This window comes from Eurosta solidaginis, chromosome 5 (assembly GCF_040869045.1).
Source record: "Eurosta solidaginis isolate ZX-2024a chromosome 5, ASM4086904v1, whole genome shotgun sequence".
Classification (NCBI taxonomy): domain Eukaryota; kingdom Metazoa; phylum Arthropoda; class Insecta; order Diptera; family Tephritidae; genus Eurosta; species Eurosta solidaginis.
In genome coordinates, this window is record NC_090323.1 from 192,481,904 (window position 1) to 192,502,379 (window position 20,476).

The window sequence follows — 20,476 nt, forward strand, 5'->3', positions numbered from 1 at the left end:
GCAATACTAAGGGATACTATCGTCTAAGCCGATACTAAGCAGTGACTTGTATGCACATCAACAAATCAATCATTATGTCTACCCATATGTCCATACAAGCAGCGGAGAGTAACGCACAAACACATGCATATATCTGAGATACTCCCAAAAGTATACAAACATTTGTGCAAGTGTCACTCACATATACACGCGCATGGGCTATGAGAGAATCTATAAAATCGTGCATCTGTAGTTATAGCTGAGAAATTTATAGCTAGTAAACGAGAAGTAAATTCTAGACCAGAAATCACAGAGTATAACAGGAGGTATAGCTGAGAATAGGAGTTCAGTTTAATTTAAGCAAGCTATCAGTTGCGAAGTATAAGTGTTATTGTGAAGTACTTTAATAAAGGCCATTTTGCATTATTGAATAGTGGAGTTATTTATTCAACAGTTTAGTGATTCGAACGTTAATAGAAGGTTGCAAATAAGAGGAATTGCACTAAATACGTTACAATATATAACATTTTGGAAAACACAAAAAACCTGACTATTTAGTAAATAATACACCTAGAATGTTGAAATTTGACGTGTGGACTGATATTGAAACCCTTGATAAAAATTTAAAAAAAATGTTTAAAATGGGCGTGGCACCGCCCACTTGTGATAAAATCAATTTTACAAATATTGTTAATCATAAATCAAAAATCGTTAAACCTATCGTAACAAAATTCTTCAGAGAGGTTGCTTTTACTATAAGGAATGTTTTGAAGAAAAATTAACGAAATCTGTTAAGGACCACGCCCACTTGTACATAAAAGATTTTTAAAACGGTCGTGGACGAATAAAATAAGCTTTATCTTTGCAAAAAAGAGCTTTGTATCAATGCTATTTCACTTCCCAAGTGGATTTTAACAATAAATAGGAAAAATTTCAAAATTTAAAGAATGTGATTGGCACCGCCCCGTTTATGACTAAGCAATTTTCTATGTTTCGGGAGCCATAACTCGAAGAAAAATTAGATCAGAATAGAACCATATATATGTGTATTATTGAGCAGCCGTGTACCTCTATTAAGAACACAAAACAAACAACAACAACAGCATTTCAAGTGTACAGCTGGGTACGTAATTTTCGGTTTCACCCGAACTTAGACTTCCTTACTTGTTTCTCATTATGATTATCATGCTTTATTAATGTCAAACTAAAATGTTATTATGTGACATTAACTTGACACTTAACTTTAGTTTATTGTTGTATAACTTTTCATTTCTGATGGCAACTTTTCCTATTATGTCTAGTTATGCTTAATGAGCGTATAAAGTGCAAGCTCAAATTATGTTCAGCTGATTGGCTAAAAGTTTTATTAAGCTAATTTAGGCGCTTAAATGTTTGATTAGGTTAGCTTAGGTGGAAGCTGTCCTGATAGGGGAATCTCACTTGGACAGCACGAATGTACTTTGTGATGCCACATCATATAAAATAACGATGACGTAGCTGTAGCTACTTGGAGAATCCTACAGAAATCCAAGTGAGTCGCATCCGAAGTACTTTCACCAAGTTCTGGCATACGCTTGGCAATCAAGCATAAAGTGATTCGATGATTCCAAAACATCATCCTCCAAACAACTACAGCAGGATGGAGTTTCCAGTATATTGAGGCGTACCGCATGGATTCCTATTGCACAGTGCCCTGTCAAAACCCCAATGATTATTGATAGATGAGCCTTAGTAGTTCTTTCTCTTATCATATCCCTGGAAATGTCAACATTAAAAATGGTTCTTAGATCAATCATTCTCCAGTGTTGTTGTTGTAGTAGTGATTCACCCCATCGGTATCACTCGATCACAAATTGTCATCAATGTCCTCTAAAGGGAGTCGAAAGAAACTTGCAGTTTCAAGAGGCGTGGACCATAGTAAGAGGTGTGTTATAGGCGTTGATTTCACATTACAATTGAAGAGATGGTTGGTGTCATGTGAGGACGCATTGCAAGCAGGATATACATTTTGTATATCAGGATTGATTCTGGATAGGTAAGATTTTAACCTGTCACAGTACCCAGATCGAAGTTGAGATAGAGTGACGCGAGTATCTCTAGGGAGAGTGCGTTCCTCCTCTGCGAGTTCTGGGTATTTTTCTTTAAGAACTGGATTCGCCGGGCAAATCCTGACATAGACGTCCGACGCCTGTTTTTGGATATCACTGAGGACCTACATTTGCTCTGTGCAATAAGCAAGTAACTGGGTTAGGTTTTATATTTCCAACGACTTTCTCGTGCATGAGTAAATACTCATCCCCAAAACTCAATGAGGTTATAAGCGACCGTAGCAAACATTACCTCATGGACTTATCTCAGTACCCTACCAAATAAAACTAGCTAAATCTTCAATCACAGTAGATATCAGACGATAGGCAAGCCTATGAAGTTCTTACGAATATTTTTTGCTGAGTACTAATTTCCAAGACTCTTGGTACCTGAATCTTCCTTTTGAAACAACTACAGTGACACCTCGGAAAGGAAGGTAGGGAAATTAAAGGTAGAAAAATTTCCTACACGTGAAGACAAGTTATCGATTTTTTATATAGGCAAATGAGGTTATCGCTCAGTTATCGATATTTCAGTTATCAGAGAACTTGTAGCGGGTATTTCTTCGTAGAAAAGTTTATAGTTTTGAGAACGGCGGAACAAGGGACAGGCGACAGCCGGAAATAATCTCATTGGTACTTTTTTAACATGAATTGACACATCAACTTCCGGCGCAGTACGATTTTGACATTAGTCCATTGATTTACAAAACTGAAGTAAATAGTATTTTCATTTATGTTTGTATGTCTGTCACCGTGTCGACATCTTGTATGCTTCCGCCATGTTTTCAGTTAGCCTCTACGACAAATCCCATCTTCTTTCTACTTTTCACTTAACTCCAATTCATCAGTAAAGAAGTTCACGTTTGCCCGGCATCAAACACAGAAGTTCTTTCAGACCTCCGCAGTATAGAATCCAGTTTCATAAGACCTTGGCGGAACTAATATGGCGAATATTATAGTTACCTTCACTCGACAGAAATTTGAGCATCATGAATTGCGAGACCCAATTTAGGCATTTTTGCGTAGGCAATGCTTATGGGACATACGCTCCGCTTTCTCGTTAGATTAGAAATCTTACATAACGAATTTCGTTCCATGGAAAAATATGCAAACGGTTATAAAGTCAATATATACCCCCGGCTCTGTTAGGATTAGGAGCTACCTATTCAAGACGTTCAATACGAAAGTAAAATTGCCGATGAAGCCACTCCCAATTCTGCGACTTTTCTAAGATTATGTTGCAGTAATGATGATATTCTTAACAAAAGACGTTCTTTTTTTGAAAGGCTATAGGTTTTATGGCGTGAGTGGTTAAGGCGAAAACCTTTAAATGCGTTTGCGTTGTAACGACATATCACAAATTTATGAGAGCGATACTTCGGACAATATATGGCACCCAACCATGGATGGTTTCGTTCTAACGACCCATGCAAAATTATTGAGAACGATACTTCGAACGATTTATGGAAGTTCGCCAACGGCCGCCGTGGTGTGATATTAGCGTGCTTTCCTTTACCACACCGAAGCTAGTGGGTTCTTACCACGAAAAATGTAACATAAAAATACCTTGTTAAATTGTTCCTAACGGCCGACCCCGTTATTTGGCAAACCCTCAATTGTATTCCTACAAAAAAAAACTTCCTTGCAAAAATTCATCTGCTTTGCAGTTGCCGTCCGGAGTCGATAAAAAAACAAGACCCACGTCCCGCTAATCTTTAAAAAAAAATTAAGGTTCCCTGCTAAATTAACATCAGTAAACTGCAATTAGACACATAAATGGGTAGAAGTCTATTGACTTAATATCGCACTACTTCCACTACCAGTTTGAAAACTTCTTGTATTAAAATAAATAAATAGTTTCAAAACCGCGCTATGCCACCAAATTCGAATTCACAAATAAGGTAGTTTATAGTGCGATACAGAACACAGAAGACGAAAAATATGTATTCCAAGTCCCTAAAATATGTAGTTAAAAAGTTTTTCGTATTAAATTTTATTAGGGGGCGTTACTCGACACAAAGCCGGTGAAGCAAAGCAAACATAAGTTGGCAAGTTGATTGGGATACAACAGCAAATACGAAGAGCTGCAATAAGATCAATTACACGCTTGTTTAATTAATTAAAAAAAAAACAATAACTAGAAAAATATGGCTTGAACAATAAACAATATTATTCCAGCATGACCCTGTGATTTGTTATTGCATGCCATTTACATACTACACACAAAAAAATTTTGGTGTCGAAACCGCACATTATGGCGTTGGGTGTAGTTAAAAAGCAAAATAGTGTGAAAACAAAACCAAACTTTTTCACATCGCACTATTTTGGCGCTTGGTTTGAAAACACATCAAAGTTAGTTTTGATATTACTCCGAAAAGTACACCTTATTTTTTTTTTTTTGTGTGTAATAATAATTCAAATCCAACCCAAACATCAACTTCAGACGTCGCAACTGGGGATAAAGTTCATAAAATAAAATTATAAAACAAATAAGGAAGGCTAAGTTCGGGTGTAACCGAACATTACATACTCAGCTGAGAGCTATGGGGACAAAATAGGGGAAAATCAGTGACTCTGTTTGTACGATATGATCAAATGAAAGGTGTTAATGAGTATTTTAAAAGGGTGTGGGCCTTAGTTCTATAGGTGGACGCCTTTTCGAGATATAGCCATAAAGGTTTACCAGGGATGACTCTAGACTTTGTTTGTACGATATGGGTATCAAAAGAAAGGTGCTAATGAGTATTTTAAAAGGGAGTGGGCCTTAGTTCTATAGGTGGACGCCTTTTCCAGATATCGTTATAAAGGTGGACCAGGGGTGACTCTAGAATTTGTTTGTACAATATAGATATATAATGAAAGGTGTTAATGCGTATTTTAAAAGGGCGTGGGCCTTAGTTCTATAGGTGGACGCCTTTTCGAGATATAGCCATGAAGGTGGACCAGGGTTGACTGTATAATGCGTTTGTACGATATGGGTAACAAATAAAGGTATTAATGAGGGTTTTGAAAGGGAGTGGTGGTAGTTGTATATGTGAAGGTGTTTTCGAGATATCGAACAAAATGTTGTCCAGGGTGACCCCGAACATCATCAGCCGGGTACCGCTAATTTACTTATATATGTAATACCACGAACAGTATTCCTGCCAAGATTCCAAGAGATTTCGCCCTGCAGAACTTTTTCATTTTTTCTACTTAATATGGTAGGTGTCACACACATTTTACAAAGTTTTTTCTAAAGTTATATCTTGCGTCAACAAACCAATCCAATTACCATGTTTCATCCCTTTTTTTGTATTTGGAATAGAATTATGGCATTTTTTTCATATTTCGTAATTTTCGATATCGAAAAAGTGGGCGTGGTCATAGTCGGATTTCGGCCATTTTTTATACCAATACAAAGTGAGTTCAGATAAGTACGTCAACTGAGTTTAGTAAAGATATATCGATTTTTGTTCAAGTTATCGTGTTAAGGGCCGAGCTGAAGGACAAACGGTAGACTGTGTATAAAAACTGGGCGTGGCTTCAAACCGATTTCGCCCTTTTTCACAGAAAACAGTTATCGTCCTAGAATCTAAGCCTCTACCAAATTTCACAACGATTGGTAAATTTTTGTTCGACGTATGGCATTAAAATTACCCTAGACAAATTAAATGAAAAAGGGCGGTGCCACGCCCATTTTGAAATTTTCTTTTATTTTTGTATTTTGTTGCACCATATCATTACTGGAGTTGAATGTTGACATAATTGACTTATATACTGTAAAAATATTAAATATTTTGTTAAAATTTGACTTAAAAAAAATTTTTTTTTTAAAGTGGGCGTGGTCACTCTCCGATTTTGCTAATTTTTATTAAGCATACATATAGTAATAGGAGTAACGTTCCTGCCAAATTTCATCATGATATCTTCAACGACTACCAAAGTACAGCTTGCAAAACTTTTAAATTACCTTCTTTTTAAAGTGGGCGGTGCCGCGTCTATTGTCCAAAATTTTTCTAGTTTTCTATTTTGCGCCATAAGCTCAACTCACCTACCAAGTTTCATCGCTTTATCCGTCTTTGGTAATGAATTATCGCACTTTTTTGGTTTTTCGAAATTTTCGATATCGAAAAAGTGGGCGTGGTTATAGTCCGATATCGTTCATTTTAAAAGCGATCTCAGATAAGTGCCCGGAAACCTACGTACCAAACTTCGTCAAGATATCTCAAAATTTACTCAAGTTATCGTGTTAACGGACAGACGGACGGACGGACGGACATGGCTCAATCACATTTTTTTTCGACACTGATGATTTTGATATATGGAAGTCTATATCTATCTCGATTCCTTTATACCTGTACAACCAACCGTTATCCAATCAAAGTTAATATACTCTGTGAGCTCTGCTCAACTAAGTATAATAAATAAATACAAGGCGCGATAGCCTCTAAAGAGATTTAAATTTGCATCGTGCTGATTTTAATTTTTCCTACAAATTGGCAGGACGGGTCCTACATGCTTCACGGCGACTCCTAGCGGCATTTGTAAGGCAGATGAGTTTTTTTTGAGAAGCTTTTTAAGACAGAAATACACTCCGAGTGTTTGCGAAATCACTGCCAAGGAGCGACCACACTTAGAAAAACTTCTTTCTAATTGAAAAAAAAAGGAAGTGTTGCTAAATTTTTGATGTTGCTTCGCGCGGGGATTGAACCCATGTCTTCGACGTTGTAGGAGGAGCACGCTGCCACCACACCACGGTGGCTGCCATATAGTTCATAGGACTATATAAATGATAACTGAGAGGGCAGAGAGAGACTATGTTCAAGTACAAAAAGACTGCTCGACATGGGCAAATCGATAATAAAGTTGTACAACTTAAACAAACGACTAAATCTAGTACCGTCAACTATAAACCACAGCTGCTAGTGGTGATCAATATCAATTAAAAAACCATGTAAGTTGTTAAGCTTACAATAAGGCAAAAAAGACAGAAATAGTAATTTAATCGAACGCGAGAGCAAGTGAAGCAAATTTTTTTGTTTACTATCATATTACAGTGTCGGGCATAACATTCACATATACAAGCAAACCAAAAGAACCAGACTAATTACAAATTCAAATGTTTCCAAAAAAGTTTTCAAAAAATGCGAAAACTAGGAAGGTGTTTACAAATGTCTATGAAATATTACTCCGTAATTTTTGTAGTCCAATAAATTGAGCTTAACAAAGTTTAAGTCTCCAAAATCCACATTGATCTTGAAAGTTTTTCCCTCAGAATTTAGTTTTAGATTTTCTTTCGCGCAAGGTGTTATAATTTCAATTTTTTAGAAGTCAATAAAAAAAGTAGAAGTTTTTATAAAGATTTTTGCGTTTTCCAATTTTTTCGAAAACCTTTCTCAAATAGGTCACATAGTTACCGTTAAACAAGGCGAACAATTTCTTTCTAAAATTAACTAAATTATATAAAAAAAGGTCCTTTTCAATTAGCAGAAAAGTTTTCTAGGCGGGGTCGCTCCTCGGTGAAAACTCATCTGCCTGGCATATACCGTTCGAAGTCGGCATTAAGCATAACGTACCGCCAACTTGACGAAGAAGGAGCACGACGCAAATTGGAAGAGAAGCTCGGCCTAAAATATCTGCGGGGGTTATCGCGCCTTATATTTATTTCTATTTTTATATAAAAAAAAAGAAAAAAACTGATAAAATTTTTTAATATTTTTTGCTACTATTTTCGGGTTCACAAGTGTATGTCTTATGTAAGTATATGATAAGTATTTTATTATTATTTTAATACTACTATTTTTTCTTAATCATCAAAAAATAAATAACCGCATTCGAGAGAGCGCGTGAGAGCATAAGCTCAACTTACCTTGTTGTTGTGTTATTATTATTTGTATTGCATTTGTTGTTATTGCATTGTTGTTTGTTTATGTTGTTGTTATGTTTGTTGTTTTGCTGCTCATTGCCATTATGCAATAACGTCGATTTTTTACGCCGTATAGCCATATGACGTTCCCGTGTTGGAAATTTTGGTTGTTTTCTTATGCAAATTGGTTTGATAGCGAATTCATCACACATTTTTATTTTAGGAATTTGTTTGCTTATTTGTGGCTTTACGCCATCAATGCACGATGGTAAACGCATTTTTGTTGGTATCGTGTTAAATAACTGTTAACTGGGAAGTTAAGTATTTATTTGAGTTGAACGGTTTTAAGGCAACAGTTGTGGGTTTAAGATCACTTTTGGAAAACGTCTCGTATCAAACTTTTTTTTAAGCAGGTTCTATCTCTAAAGTTTATTGAAAGGCGTCCTATTTTATACTCGATTGACGTAAGATATGTCTCGGATCTTGTTTCAAAAATGAAATACCTCAGCAAAATTTATTTATATATATTCTGGGCAGGCGCGTATTCAGGGGGGGTTTCGTGGGTTCAAACCGCCCCCGAAATTTCCGAAAATTAAAAAATATATGTCTGTACTACAATAATTACTCTATTCACTTTTAAAATCCCTGTTAAGAAAATAGCTTTAATAGCAATAATGAAAATGCGAAAGAATAAATTAAATAATATTTCACACTGAGAGAAGTTATTGGTAGTCGCTTCTCTTAAAATATCGAATTTTGCATTATTTTCATGCTCAGTCATCTCATTTTCGTATGTTTCACCTAAGTAAAGCCACCTCAAAACTGCCAATGTGATTTCATTGATCTCTGGGTTCAACAAAGACTGCAAAGATATGTAGGAAATGTCGATACAAAAATACACTTGAGCGATTTTTCGAGATTCCGCTTCGTTTGCAAGATACAGTGTTAAAAAAAAGGAATATTTTAATGAAAAGTTATTAAACTACAGGCTTTTTGCAGAGTGTAAGCAGTCTCTGGAGAGAATCGGGACAGGGAGAAGCATACATCTATATTGGGTACCAGGGCATATGGGAATAGATGGGAATGAAAAAGCGGACGAATTAGCTAAAAAGGGCGCATCCCTTGAAGCTTGCTCCGTAGACGTCCCAATTAGATTGGGCGAGATTAAGCGAAGGCGAGAGGTGCACATGATCGACCAAGCAGAAAAGGCGTGGGTTCAAGCGCGGGGCTGTAAAGTGTCGAAGATTATGTGTAGGTCTTACAACCTTAGACTAACACAGTTGCTTCTATCATTAAAAAGAGAGGACTGTAGACTCATGACGGGTATTCTGACTGGACACTGCCTTCTGGCGTCACATGCCTTTAAATTAGGCTTGGTCAGTGATAGCAGGTGTAGGAAGTGCGGGTTGGAGGAGGAAACGATCGAGCACGTTCTGTGCTCGTGCCCTGCACTTGCCAGGCTAAGACTCCAGCTATTAGGAGTGATACAGCTGTCAGATCTAGAAGCAGCAAGTGGCTTAAATCCTAGGAAGCTTCTAGTATTTGCCAAGAGGACGGAGTTATTTTATAACATAGGTCCTGGTTTTTGATAGGGTTTTTCAGTTTGGTCGTTAAAACAAACTTCTGGTAACACTACGGACTCAATCAGTCTATGTGAGGTCCTCATGGACCGGCCAGTTCAACCTACCTACCTACAGGCTTTTTGCAATAAATCTATAAAATTTTTTTGAGAGTAGGCAAATGTTTTGTCTACAAAAAGAATATACAGGCGAATTGTTAACTTTTCACTAAAATGTTCCATTAAAAAAAATGTTTTATTGCAAACGAAGAGGAGTCTCGAAAAGTGTAATTTAGTATCGACATTACCTATACATTTTTGCTTTGTTGAAATTCTAGAGATCAATTAAAAACAAGTAAGGAAGGTTAAGTTCGGGTGTAACCGAACATTACATACTCAGTTGAGAGCTATGGTGACAACATAAGGGAAAATAACCATGTAGGAAAACGAACCGAGGGAAACCCTGGAATGTGTTTATATGACATGTGTATCAAATGAAAGGCATTAAAAAGTATTTTATGAGGGAGTGGGCCATAGTTCTATAGGTGGACGCCATTTAGAGATATAGCCATAAAGGTGGATCAGGGTTGACTCTAGAATGCGTTTGTACGATATGGGTATCAAATGAAAGGTGTTAATGAGTATTTTAAAAGGGAGTAATCCTTAGTTCCATAGGTGGACGCCGTTTCGAGATATTGCCACAAAGGTGGACCAGGGGTGACCCTAGAATTTGTTTGTACAATATGGGTATCAAACGAATGGTGTTGATGAGTATTTTAAAAGGGAGTGGGCCTTAGTTCTATAAGTGGATGCCGTTTCGAAATATCGCCATAAAGGTGGACCAGGGGTGACTCTAGAATGTGTTTGTACGATATGGGTATCAAATTAAAGGTATTAATGAGGGTTTTAAAAGGGAGTGGTGGTTGTTGTATAGGTGGTCGCCTTTTCGAGATATCGCCATAAAGGTGAACCAGGGGTGACTCTAGAATGCGTTTGTACGATATGGGTATCAAATGAAAGGTGTTAATGAGTATTCTAAAAGGGAGTAATCATTAGTTCCATAGGTGGAAGCCGTTTCGAGATATCGCCATAAAGGTGGACCAGGGGTGACCCTAGAATTTGTTTGTACAATATGGGTATCAAAAGAAAGGTTTTAATGAGTATTTTAAAATGGAGTAATCCTTAGTTCCATAGGTGAACGCCGTTTCGAGATATCGCCATAAAGGTGGGCCAGGGGTGACTCTAGAATTCGTTTGTGCAATATAGGTATCAAACGAAAGGAGTTAATGAGTATTTTAAAAGGGAGTGGGCCTTAGTTCTATAGGTGGACGCCTTTTCGAGGTATCGCAATAAAGGTGGACCAGGGGTGACTCTAGACTTTGTTTGTACGATATGGGTATCAAATGAAAGGTGTTAATGAGAGTTTTAAAAGGCAGTGGTGGTAGTTGTATATGTGAAGGCGTTTTCCAGATATCGACCAAAATGTGGACCAGGGTGACCCAGAACATCATCTGTTGGATACCGCTAATTTATTTATATATGTAATATCTGCCAAGATTTTAAGGGTTTTTTATTTCGCCCTGCAGAACATTTTCATTTTCTTCTACTTAATATGGTAGGTGTTACAACCATTTTATAAAGTTTTTTCTAAAGTTATATTTCGCGTCAATAAAACAATCCAATTACCTTACCATGTTTCATCCTTTTTTTCGTATTTGGTATAGAATTATGGAATTTTTTTCATTTTTCGTAATTTTCGATATCGAAAAAGTGGGCGTGGTCATAGCCGGATTTCGTTCATTTTTCATACCAAGATAAAGTGAGTTCAAGTAAGCACGTGAACTAAGTTCATTAAAGATATGTCGATTTTTGCTCAAGTTATCGTGTTAACGGCCATGCGGAAGGACAGACCGACGACTGTGTATAAAAACTGGGCGTGACATCAACCGATTTCGCCCATTTTCACAGAAAACAGTTAACGTCATAAAATCTATACCCCCACCAAATTTCAAAAGGATTGGTTAATTTTTGTTCGACTTATGGCGTTAAAAGTATCCTAGACAAATTAAATGAAAAAGGGCGGAGCCACGCCCATTTTGAAATTTTCTTTTATTTTTGTATTTTGTTGCACCATATCATTACTGGAGTTGAATGTTGACATAATTTACTTATATACTGTAAAGATATTAAATTTTTTGTTAAAATTTTACTTAAAAAAATTTTTTTTTTTAAAAGTGGGCGTGGTCCTTCTCCGATTTTGCTAATTTTTATTACGCGTACATATAGTAATAGGAGTAACGTTCCTGCCAAATTTCATCATGATATCTTCAACGGTTGCCAAATTACAGCTTGCAAAAGTTTTAAATTACCTTCTTTTAAAAGTGGGCGGTGCCACGCCCATTGTCCAAAATTTTACTAGCTTTCTATTCTGCGTCATAAGTTCAACTCACCTACCAAGTTTCATCTCTTTATCCGTATTTGGTAAGGAATTATCGCACTTTTTCGATTTTTCGAAATTTTCGATATCGAAAAAGTGGGCGTGGTTATAGTCCGATATCGTTCATTTTAAATAGCGATCTGGGATGAGTGCTCAGGAACCTACATACCAAATTTCATCAATATACCTCACAATTTACACAAGTTATCGTGTTAATGGAAGGACGGACGGACATGGCTCAATCAAATTTTTTTTCGATCCTGATTATTTTGATATATGGAAGTCTATATCTATTTCGATTCCTTTATATATGTACAACCAACCGTTATCCAATCAAACTTAATATACTCTGTGAGCTCTGCTCACCTGAGTATAAAAACATGTGCGGTTTTGACGCGGCTTTACCCACCTCTCAATAAAAATGCAATGAAAGAAATCTCTCATCAAGTAAATCAAATGAAAATATGATCAAGAATATTTTTTTGTATTACGCCATAATAAAAAACATAGAAAAATTTTTTCAGGCAATGTTTGACAATTCCTAAGGAGGAGCGACTAAGCACGTTCATTTATGCATTAAGTAATTGTTCCGTGTCTTTTTTCCCTACGGTACATCGATATATAAAAATTGCTGCGACCCGTCCAGTTTGCGTTGCTCCTAGCGAACGCTCTTTCTCTTCCCTTCGAAGGTTAAAAACTTATCTAAGAGATACAATGAGGGCCAGGAGAGGATGAATGGGCTGGCTCTACTCAACATCCACTCTACTATTTAAATACCTCATGAAGAAATACTAAACAAAATGGCAAAACAAACAAGAAAAATAAATATTGTTTTGTAGAAAGAAACAAAAATTTCACATAAATAAAAGTATAAATACCTATGTAATATGTAAAAATATAAATATGTGTATATTTACAGGCAATTATTATTTACTGACACTTTGGCAAAACACCCCCCCCCCCCCCGAATTTTTTTTCTGGCTTCGCGCCTGATTCTGGGTAAGTAACTCAACTGAACTCTGAGATAAGACGCTTTTGAAATATTAACAACGAGGTAGGGCGTTGTCTACAAAATTTTATAATACATTTTATTTTATATTCTTCAGTTCATTTTTTTTTTTTGTAGACTTTTTTTTAGATTTTTGCGCAAATGTTTTGTATTATTATAAGTTTAATTTTTTATTATTTTATTTTATTATTTTTTTATTTGTTTTTTTTTTTTCATTGTTTGTTTATTTTACTTTTATTTAGTTTTTATTAATTTTTTATTTTGAATGGTTTTATTATAATATTTTTTGTTATAATTGGTAAATTTTTTACATTCTATTTTATTTTCTTCAATTTTTTATTTTTTTATTAAACTGTATGTTTTTGTTTCTACTTTGCCTCTTTAACTGTAGTAAAGTTGCTTTACTTGAAATTTACAAATTAATTCGTTTTCATTTTAGTTATTTAATTAATTATTTGTTTTATTTTCGTTTTTACTATTTAATTTGAATATTGTTTGCTGCTTTCTATTTTATTTGATTTGTGTTTTTATTTTAATTAATTTAAATAAAAATTTGTTTAACTATATTTTGTTTTATATACACAAATTTTGAGTTTTTTATAATTTTATTTTATATATATATATATGTGACCCGGTCTATGAAAAGGTGGCTTATGACTCAAAAAAGAAATTGCGAGAAACAGCTGTTAAAGATAAACAATGCATTTCTTCAGGACGTTTGAGCTCTTCTTTTTTTGTTTTTTTTTTTTTGAGTCATAAGCCACCTTTTCATAGGCTGGGTGACATATGTTTTTATACCTTTCATGAAAATGAAATGGTATATAAATTTCGTCACGAAACCCAAAATTGTAAGTCCTTAAAGGAAAATAGATAGACCCACCATTAAGTATACCGAAATAATCAGGATGAAGAGCTGAGTTGATTTAGCCATGTCCGTCTGTCTGTTTGTATTCAAACTAGTCCCTCACTTTATGAGATATCTCGATAAAATTTGGTGAGCGGGTGTATTTGGGTGTCCGATTAGACATTTGTCGGAACCGGCCGGATCGGACCACTATAGCATATATCCTCCATACAACCGATTTTTCAGAAAAAGAGGATTTTTGTCATATCTTACTCAATTTAACAGATTGTAGCTTCAAACTTCACCATATAATTTCGTATATTGCACATATTGTTGCCTGAAAAAATTTATAAGATCGGTCGTATATATAGTATATATCCCCCACAACCGATTGTTCAGATAAGAAACTTTTCGTAATTACTGCCCTATTTTAAGAGCTAGAGGCTTCAAATTTCAACGAATGCTTACGTATATAGCATATATTGTTGTCTGAAAAAATCATAAAGATCGGTTGAATACATAGTATATATCTCATACAACCGATTGATCAGATAAGAAACTTTGCGCAATTTCTGCCCCATTTTAACAGCTAGAAGCTTCAAATTTCACCAAATGCTTACGTATATAGCTTATATTGTTGTCTGAAAAAATCATAGAGATCGGTGGTATATATATTATATACCCCATATAAACTGTAATTTTTGCCCCTTTTTTACGCCTAGAAGCTTCAAAATTCATCAAATTTCATCAAATATTTACGTTTACGTCATATATTGTTGAAATACGTGATTCGTAGTCATAGTTTTTACATGCAGACCACAAAAAACGTAAAGCTTTGCATCCTCACACAAAGTATCTACCTATTTTTATACTCAGTTGAGCAAACCTCACAGAGTATATCAACTTTGATTGGATAACGGTTGGTTGTACAGGTATAAAGGAATCGAGATAGATATAGACTTCCATATATCAAAATCATCAGTATCGAAAAAAAATTCGATTGAGTCATGTCCGTCCTTCCGTCCGTCTGTCCGTTAACACGATAACTTGAGTAAATTTTGAGGTATCTTTATGAAATTAGGTATGTAGGTTCCTGGGCACTCATCTCAGATCGCTATTTAAAATGAACAATATCGGACTATAACCACGCCCACTTTTTCGATATCGAAAATTTCGAAAAATCGAAAAAGTGCGATAATTCCTTACCAAATACGGATAAAGCGATGAAACTTGGTAGGTGAGTTGAACTTATGACGCAGAATAGAAAGCTAGTAAAATTTTGGACAATGGGCGTGGCACCGCCCACTTTTAAAAGAAGGTAATTTAGAAGTTTTGCAAGCTGTAATTTGGCAGTCGTTGAAGATATCATGATGAAATTTGGCAGGAACGTTACACTTATTACTATATGTATGCTTAATAAAAATTAGCAAAATTGGAGAACGACCACGCCCACTTTTTAAAATATTTTTTTTTTAATTCAAATTTTAAAAGAAAAGTTAATATCTTTACAGTATATAAGTAAATTATGTCAACATTCAACTCCAGTAATGATATGGTGCAACAAAATACAAAAATAAAAGAAAATTTCAAAATGGGCTGGCTCCGCCCTTTTCATTTAATTTGTCTAGGATACTTTTAATGCCATAAGTCGAACAAAAATTTACCAATCCTTGTGAAATTTGGCAGAGGCTTCGATTCTAGGACGATAACTGTTTTCTGTGAAAAAGCGCGAAATAGGTTACAGCCACGCCCAGTTTTTATACACAGTCGACCGTCTGTCCTTCCGCTCGGCCGTTAACACGATAACTTGAGCAAAAATCGATATATCTTTACTAAACTCAGTTGACGTACTTATCTGAACTCACTTTGTATTGGTGTAAAAAATGGCCGAAATCCGACTATGACCACGCCCACTTTTTCGATATCAAAAATTACGAAAAATGAAAAAATGCCATAATTATATACCAAATACGAAAAAAGGGATGAAACATGGTAATTGTATTGGTCTATTGACACAAAATATAACTTTAGAAAAAAACTTGGTAAAATGGGTGTGACACCTACCATATTAAGTAGAAGAAAATGAAAAAGTTTTGCAGGGCGAAATAAAAAGCCCTTGGAATCTTGGCAGGAATACTGTTCGTGGTATTACATATATACATAAATTAGCGGTACCCGACAGATGATGTTCTGGATCACCCTGGTCCACATCTTGTTCGATATCTCGAAAACGCCTTCACATATACAACTAAGGGCCACTCCCTTTTAAAACCCTCATTAATACCTTTAATTTGATACCCATATCGTACAAACACATTCTAGAGTCACCCCTGGTCCACGTTTATGGCGATATCTCGAAAAGGCGTCCACATATAGAACTAAGGCCCACTCCTTTTTAAAATACTCATTAACACCTTTCATTTGATACCCATATCGTACAAACAAATTCTAGAGTCGCCCCTGGTCCACCTTTATGGCGATATTTCGAAAAGGCGTCCACCTTAAGAACGAAGGCCAACGCCCTTTTAAAATACTCATTAACACCTTTCATTTGATACCCATATTATACAAACGCATTCTAGAGTCACCCCTGGTCCACTTTTATAACGATATTCCGAAAAGGCGTCCACCTATAGAACTAAGGCCCACTCCCTTTTAAAACACTTTTTAACACCTTTCGTTTGATACCCATATTGTACAAACGCATTCTAGAGTCACTCCTGGTCCACTTTTATAACGATATTCCGAAAAGGCGTCCACCTATAGAACTAAGGCCAACTCCGTTTTAAAACACTTATTAACACCTTTCGTTTGATACCCATATTGTACAAACCCATTCTAGAGTCACCCCTGGTCCACGTTTATGGCGATATCTCGAAAAGGCGTCCACATATAGAACTAAGGCCCACTCCTTTTTAAAATACTCATTAACACCTTTCATTTGATACCCATATCGTACAAACAAATTCTAGAGTCGCCCCTGGTCCACCTTTATGGCGATATTTCGAAAAGGCGTCCACCTATAGAACTAAGGCGCACGCCCTTTAAAAATACTCATTAACACCTTTCATTTGACACCCATATAGAACAAACAAATTCTAGAGTCACCCCTGGTCCACGTTTATGGCGATATCTCGAAAAGGCGTCCACATATAGAACTAAGGCCCACTCCTTTTTAAAATACTCATTAACACCTTTCATTTGATACCCATATCGTACAAACAAATTCTAGAGTCGCCCCTGGTCCACCTTTATGGCGTTATTTCGAAAAGGCGTCCACCTTAAGAACTAAGGCCCACGCCCTTTTAAAATACTCATTAACACCTTTCATTTGATACCCATATAGAACAAACAAATTCTAGAGTCACCCCTGGTCCACGTTTATGGCGATATCTCGAAAAGGCGTCCACATATAGAACTGAGGCCCACTCCTTTTTAAAATACTCATTAACACCTTTCATTTGATACCCATATCGCACAGACAAATTCTAGAGTCACCCCTGGTCCACCTTTATGGCGATATTTCGAAAAGGCGTCCACCTATAGAACTAAGGCGCACGCCCTTTTAAAATACTCATTAACACCTTTCATTTGATACCCATATCGTACAAACAAATTCTAGGGTCGCCCCTGGTCCACCTTTATGGCGATATTTCGAAAAGGCGTCCTTTCATTTGATACCCATATAGTACAAACAAATTCTAGAGTCACCCCTGGTCCACCTTTATGGCGATATCTCGAAAAGGCGTCCACCTATAGAACTAAGGCCCACTCCGTTTTAAAACACTTATTAACACCTTTCGTTTGATACCCATATTGTACAAACGCATTCTAGAGTCACCCCTGGTCCACTTTTATAACGATATTCCGAAAAGGCGTCCACCTATAGAACTAAGGCCCACTCCCTTTCAAAATACTCATTAACACCTTTCATTTGATACCCATATAGTACAAACAAATTCTAGAGTCACCCCTGGTCCACCTTTATGGCGATATCTCGAAAAGACGTCCACCTATAGAACTAAGGCCCACGCCCTTTTAAAATACTCATTAACACCTTTCATTTGATACCCATATCGTACAAACAAATTCTAGAGTCACCCCTGGTCCACCTTTATGGCGATATCTCGAAAAGGCGTCCACCTATAGAACTAAGGCCCACGCCCTTTTAAAATACTCATTAACACCTTTCATTTGATACCCATATCGTACAAACACATTCTAGAGTCACCCCTGGTCCACTTTTATAACGATATTCCGAAAAGGCGTCCACCTATAGAACTAAGGCCCACTCCGTTTTAAAACACTTATTAACACCTTTCGTTTGATACCCATATTGTACAAACGCATTCTAAAGTCACCCCTGGTCCACCTTTATGGCGATATCTCGAAAAGGCGTCCACATATAGAACTAAGGCCCACGCCCTCTTAAAATTCTCATTAACACCTTTCATTTGCTACTCATATCGTACAAACAAATTCTAGAGTCAACCCAGATCCATCTTTATGGCGATATCTCGAAACGGCGTCCATCTATAGAACTTAGGCCCACGCCCTTTTAAAATACCCATTAATACCTTTCATTTGATACCCATATCGTACAAAATAAATTCTAGAGTCACCCCTGGTCCACCTTTATGGCGATATCTCGAAACGGCGTCCATCTATATAACTTAGGCCCACGCCCTTTTAAAATACTCATTAATACCTTTCATTTGATAACCATATCGTACAAAATAAATTCTAGAGTCACCCCTGGTCCACCTTTATGGCGATATCTCGAAAAGGCGTCCACCTATAGAACCTAGGCCCACTCCCTTTTAAAATTATCATTAACACATTTCATTTGATACCCATATCGTACAAACAAATTCTAGAGTCACCCCTGGTCCACCTTTATGGCGATATCTCGAAACGGCGTCCATCTATAGAACTTAGGCCCACGCCTTTGTAAAATACTCATCAATACCTTTCATTTGATACCCATATCGTACAAAATAAATTCTAGAGTCACCCCTGGTCCACCTTTATGGCGATATCTCGAAACGGCGTCCATCTATAGAACTTAGGCCTACGCCTTTTTAAAATACTCATTAATACCTTTCATTTGATAACCATATCGTACAAAATAAATTCTAGAGTCAGGCCTGGTCCACCTTTATGGCGATATCCCTAAATGGCTTCCATCTATAGAACTATGGTCCACTTCCTCTTAAAATACTCTTTAATACCTTCCATTTGATACACATGTCATACAAACACATTCCAGGGTTACCCTAGGTTCTTTTTACAACATGGTAATTTTCCCTTACTTTGTCTCCACAGCTCTCAACTGAGTATGTAATGTTCGGTTACACCCGAACTTAGCCTTCCTTACTTGTTTATTTTATATTTATCTTAAAAATCGTTTAGGTATGTAGATCTGTTCACTATATATTTCTTATCTTATACATCTGATTATTCCGAGATTACGAACGGGATAAGATTATTGTTCAGCCCCATTCATGAAAGATATGAAGTCTTCGGCACAGCCGAAGACAGTCCCGTTCTTACTTTTTTGTTTTATCTTAAGTTTCAATAAAATTGTTTAACTCAAAATCTTTAACTTTAATTCATTTTATTTTACATTTTGTTTCTTATTCATTTAATTTTTTGAGCTTATTATTTATAATTATTATTATTTGTTTTTTTTTCTTTTTTAATTTCGAAATTTTAAGAATTTTTTTTTATTTTGTTTGAATATTATTTGCTGCTTTTTATTTTATTTTATTTGAGTTCTTTATTTTAAATATTTTTAATTTTTCAAAATTTTTTTAATATAAAGTTTTGTTTCTTTAATATAAAATCATGTTTAATATTATTAAATTTTTTTATTTTATACAAATTTATTTCATACATTTTTGGTTTATTTTTAATGCCTTTTTTATTTATTTTCTTTTATTTTCTCTAAATAATGTTTAATATTTTTTTTTTGAATTCATAAAACCTTTTATATTAAATATTATTTTACTCCATATACATTTTTTTTCTTTTTTATTTGTGCCTTTTTTATCTCATTTTATTTTTTTATTTCTTTTGTTCTGAATTTTACTTAGTTTTCTCTTTCCTCTTTTATATTTATAGTTTATTTTATTATATTTTGTTTTTGTTTTTTCTTCAACTTTTATATTATTTTATTTTTTAATATTTAAAATTTTTTTATTACTTAATTTTTTTTTAATTTACGTTGTTGTGTGCTATATTTATATATTTTACCCAATTTTGTTCTTTCAATTTTATTCTCTTTTATTCAATTGTATTTAATTTCTTATTTCTATTTAAATTTTTTTTTTCACTAAGTTTTCTTAATTTTATTTAGTTTTTTTTATCATGTTTCATTTTGTTTTATTTTATTTTTTTTTTTTTAATTCAATTTTATTTTATTTTCTCTCATTTATTTTTCTTTGTTTCATTTTATTTTATTTCACCTTATTTCATTTCATTGTATTTTATTTAAATTATTCTATATTTTAACTTGCTTTATTTTAATTAACTTTGTCACATTTAATTTAAAAAATTAACTTCATTCTTTATTTTTTATAATTTTACTTCGTGTTAAAGACTCTTTTTCTGTCAAACCTTTATACAGTCGATCAGACGGCGCAAGGTTTGAACCATCAGCTGTTTAAACTCTCGATTTCAAGCAACGACTGAGCTGATATTTCATGAAAT

General features: G+C 35.1%; 1 protein-coding gene and 1 long non-coding RNA gene across 3 annotated transcripts in view; one reads left to right on the forward strand and one right to left on the reverse strand.

Moving 5' to 3' along the window:
• The window catches only part of Lmpt (Limpet), a 958,773-nt gene that overhangs the window by 523,284 nt on the left and 415,013 nt on the right, over nt 1-20,476 (reverse strand). Inside the window, exon 1 of one of the 2 annotated variants that reach the window (XM_067787092.1) lies at nt 7,921-8,270. The exons of the other annotated variant lie outside the window; for it this stretch is intronic. Coding sequence (XP_067643193.1) covers nt 7,921-8,195 — 275 coding nt within the window. The 5' untranslated portion in view covers nt 8,196-8,270. Of the gene's footprint in view, nt 1-7,920; nt 8,271-20,476 lie in introns of those variants that run through there. 2 annotated transcript variants of the gene reach the window in all.
• The window catches only part of LOC137251988 (uncharacterized), a 199,931-nt gene that overhangs the window by 105,644 nt on the left and 73,811 nt on the right, over nt 1-20,476 (forward strand). The gene's annotated exons all lie outside the window — the stretch shown is intronic.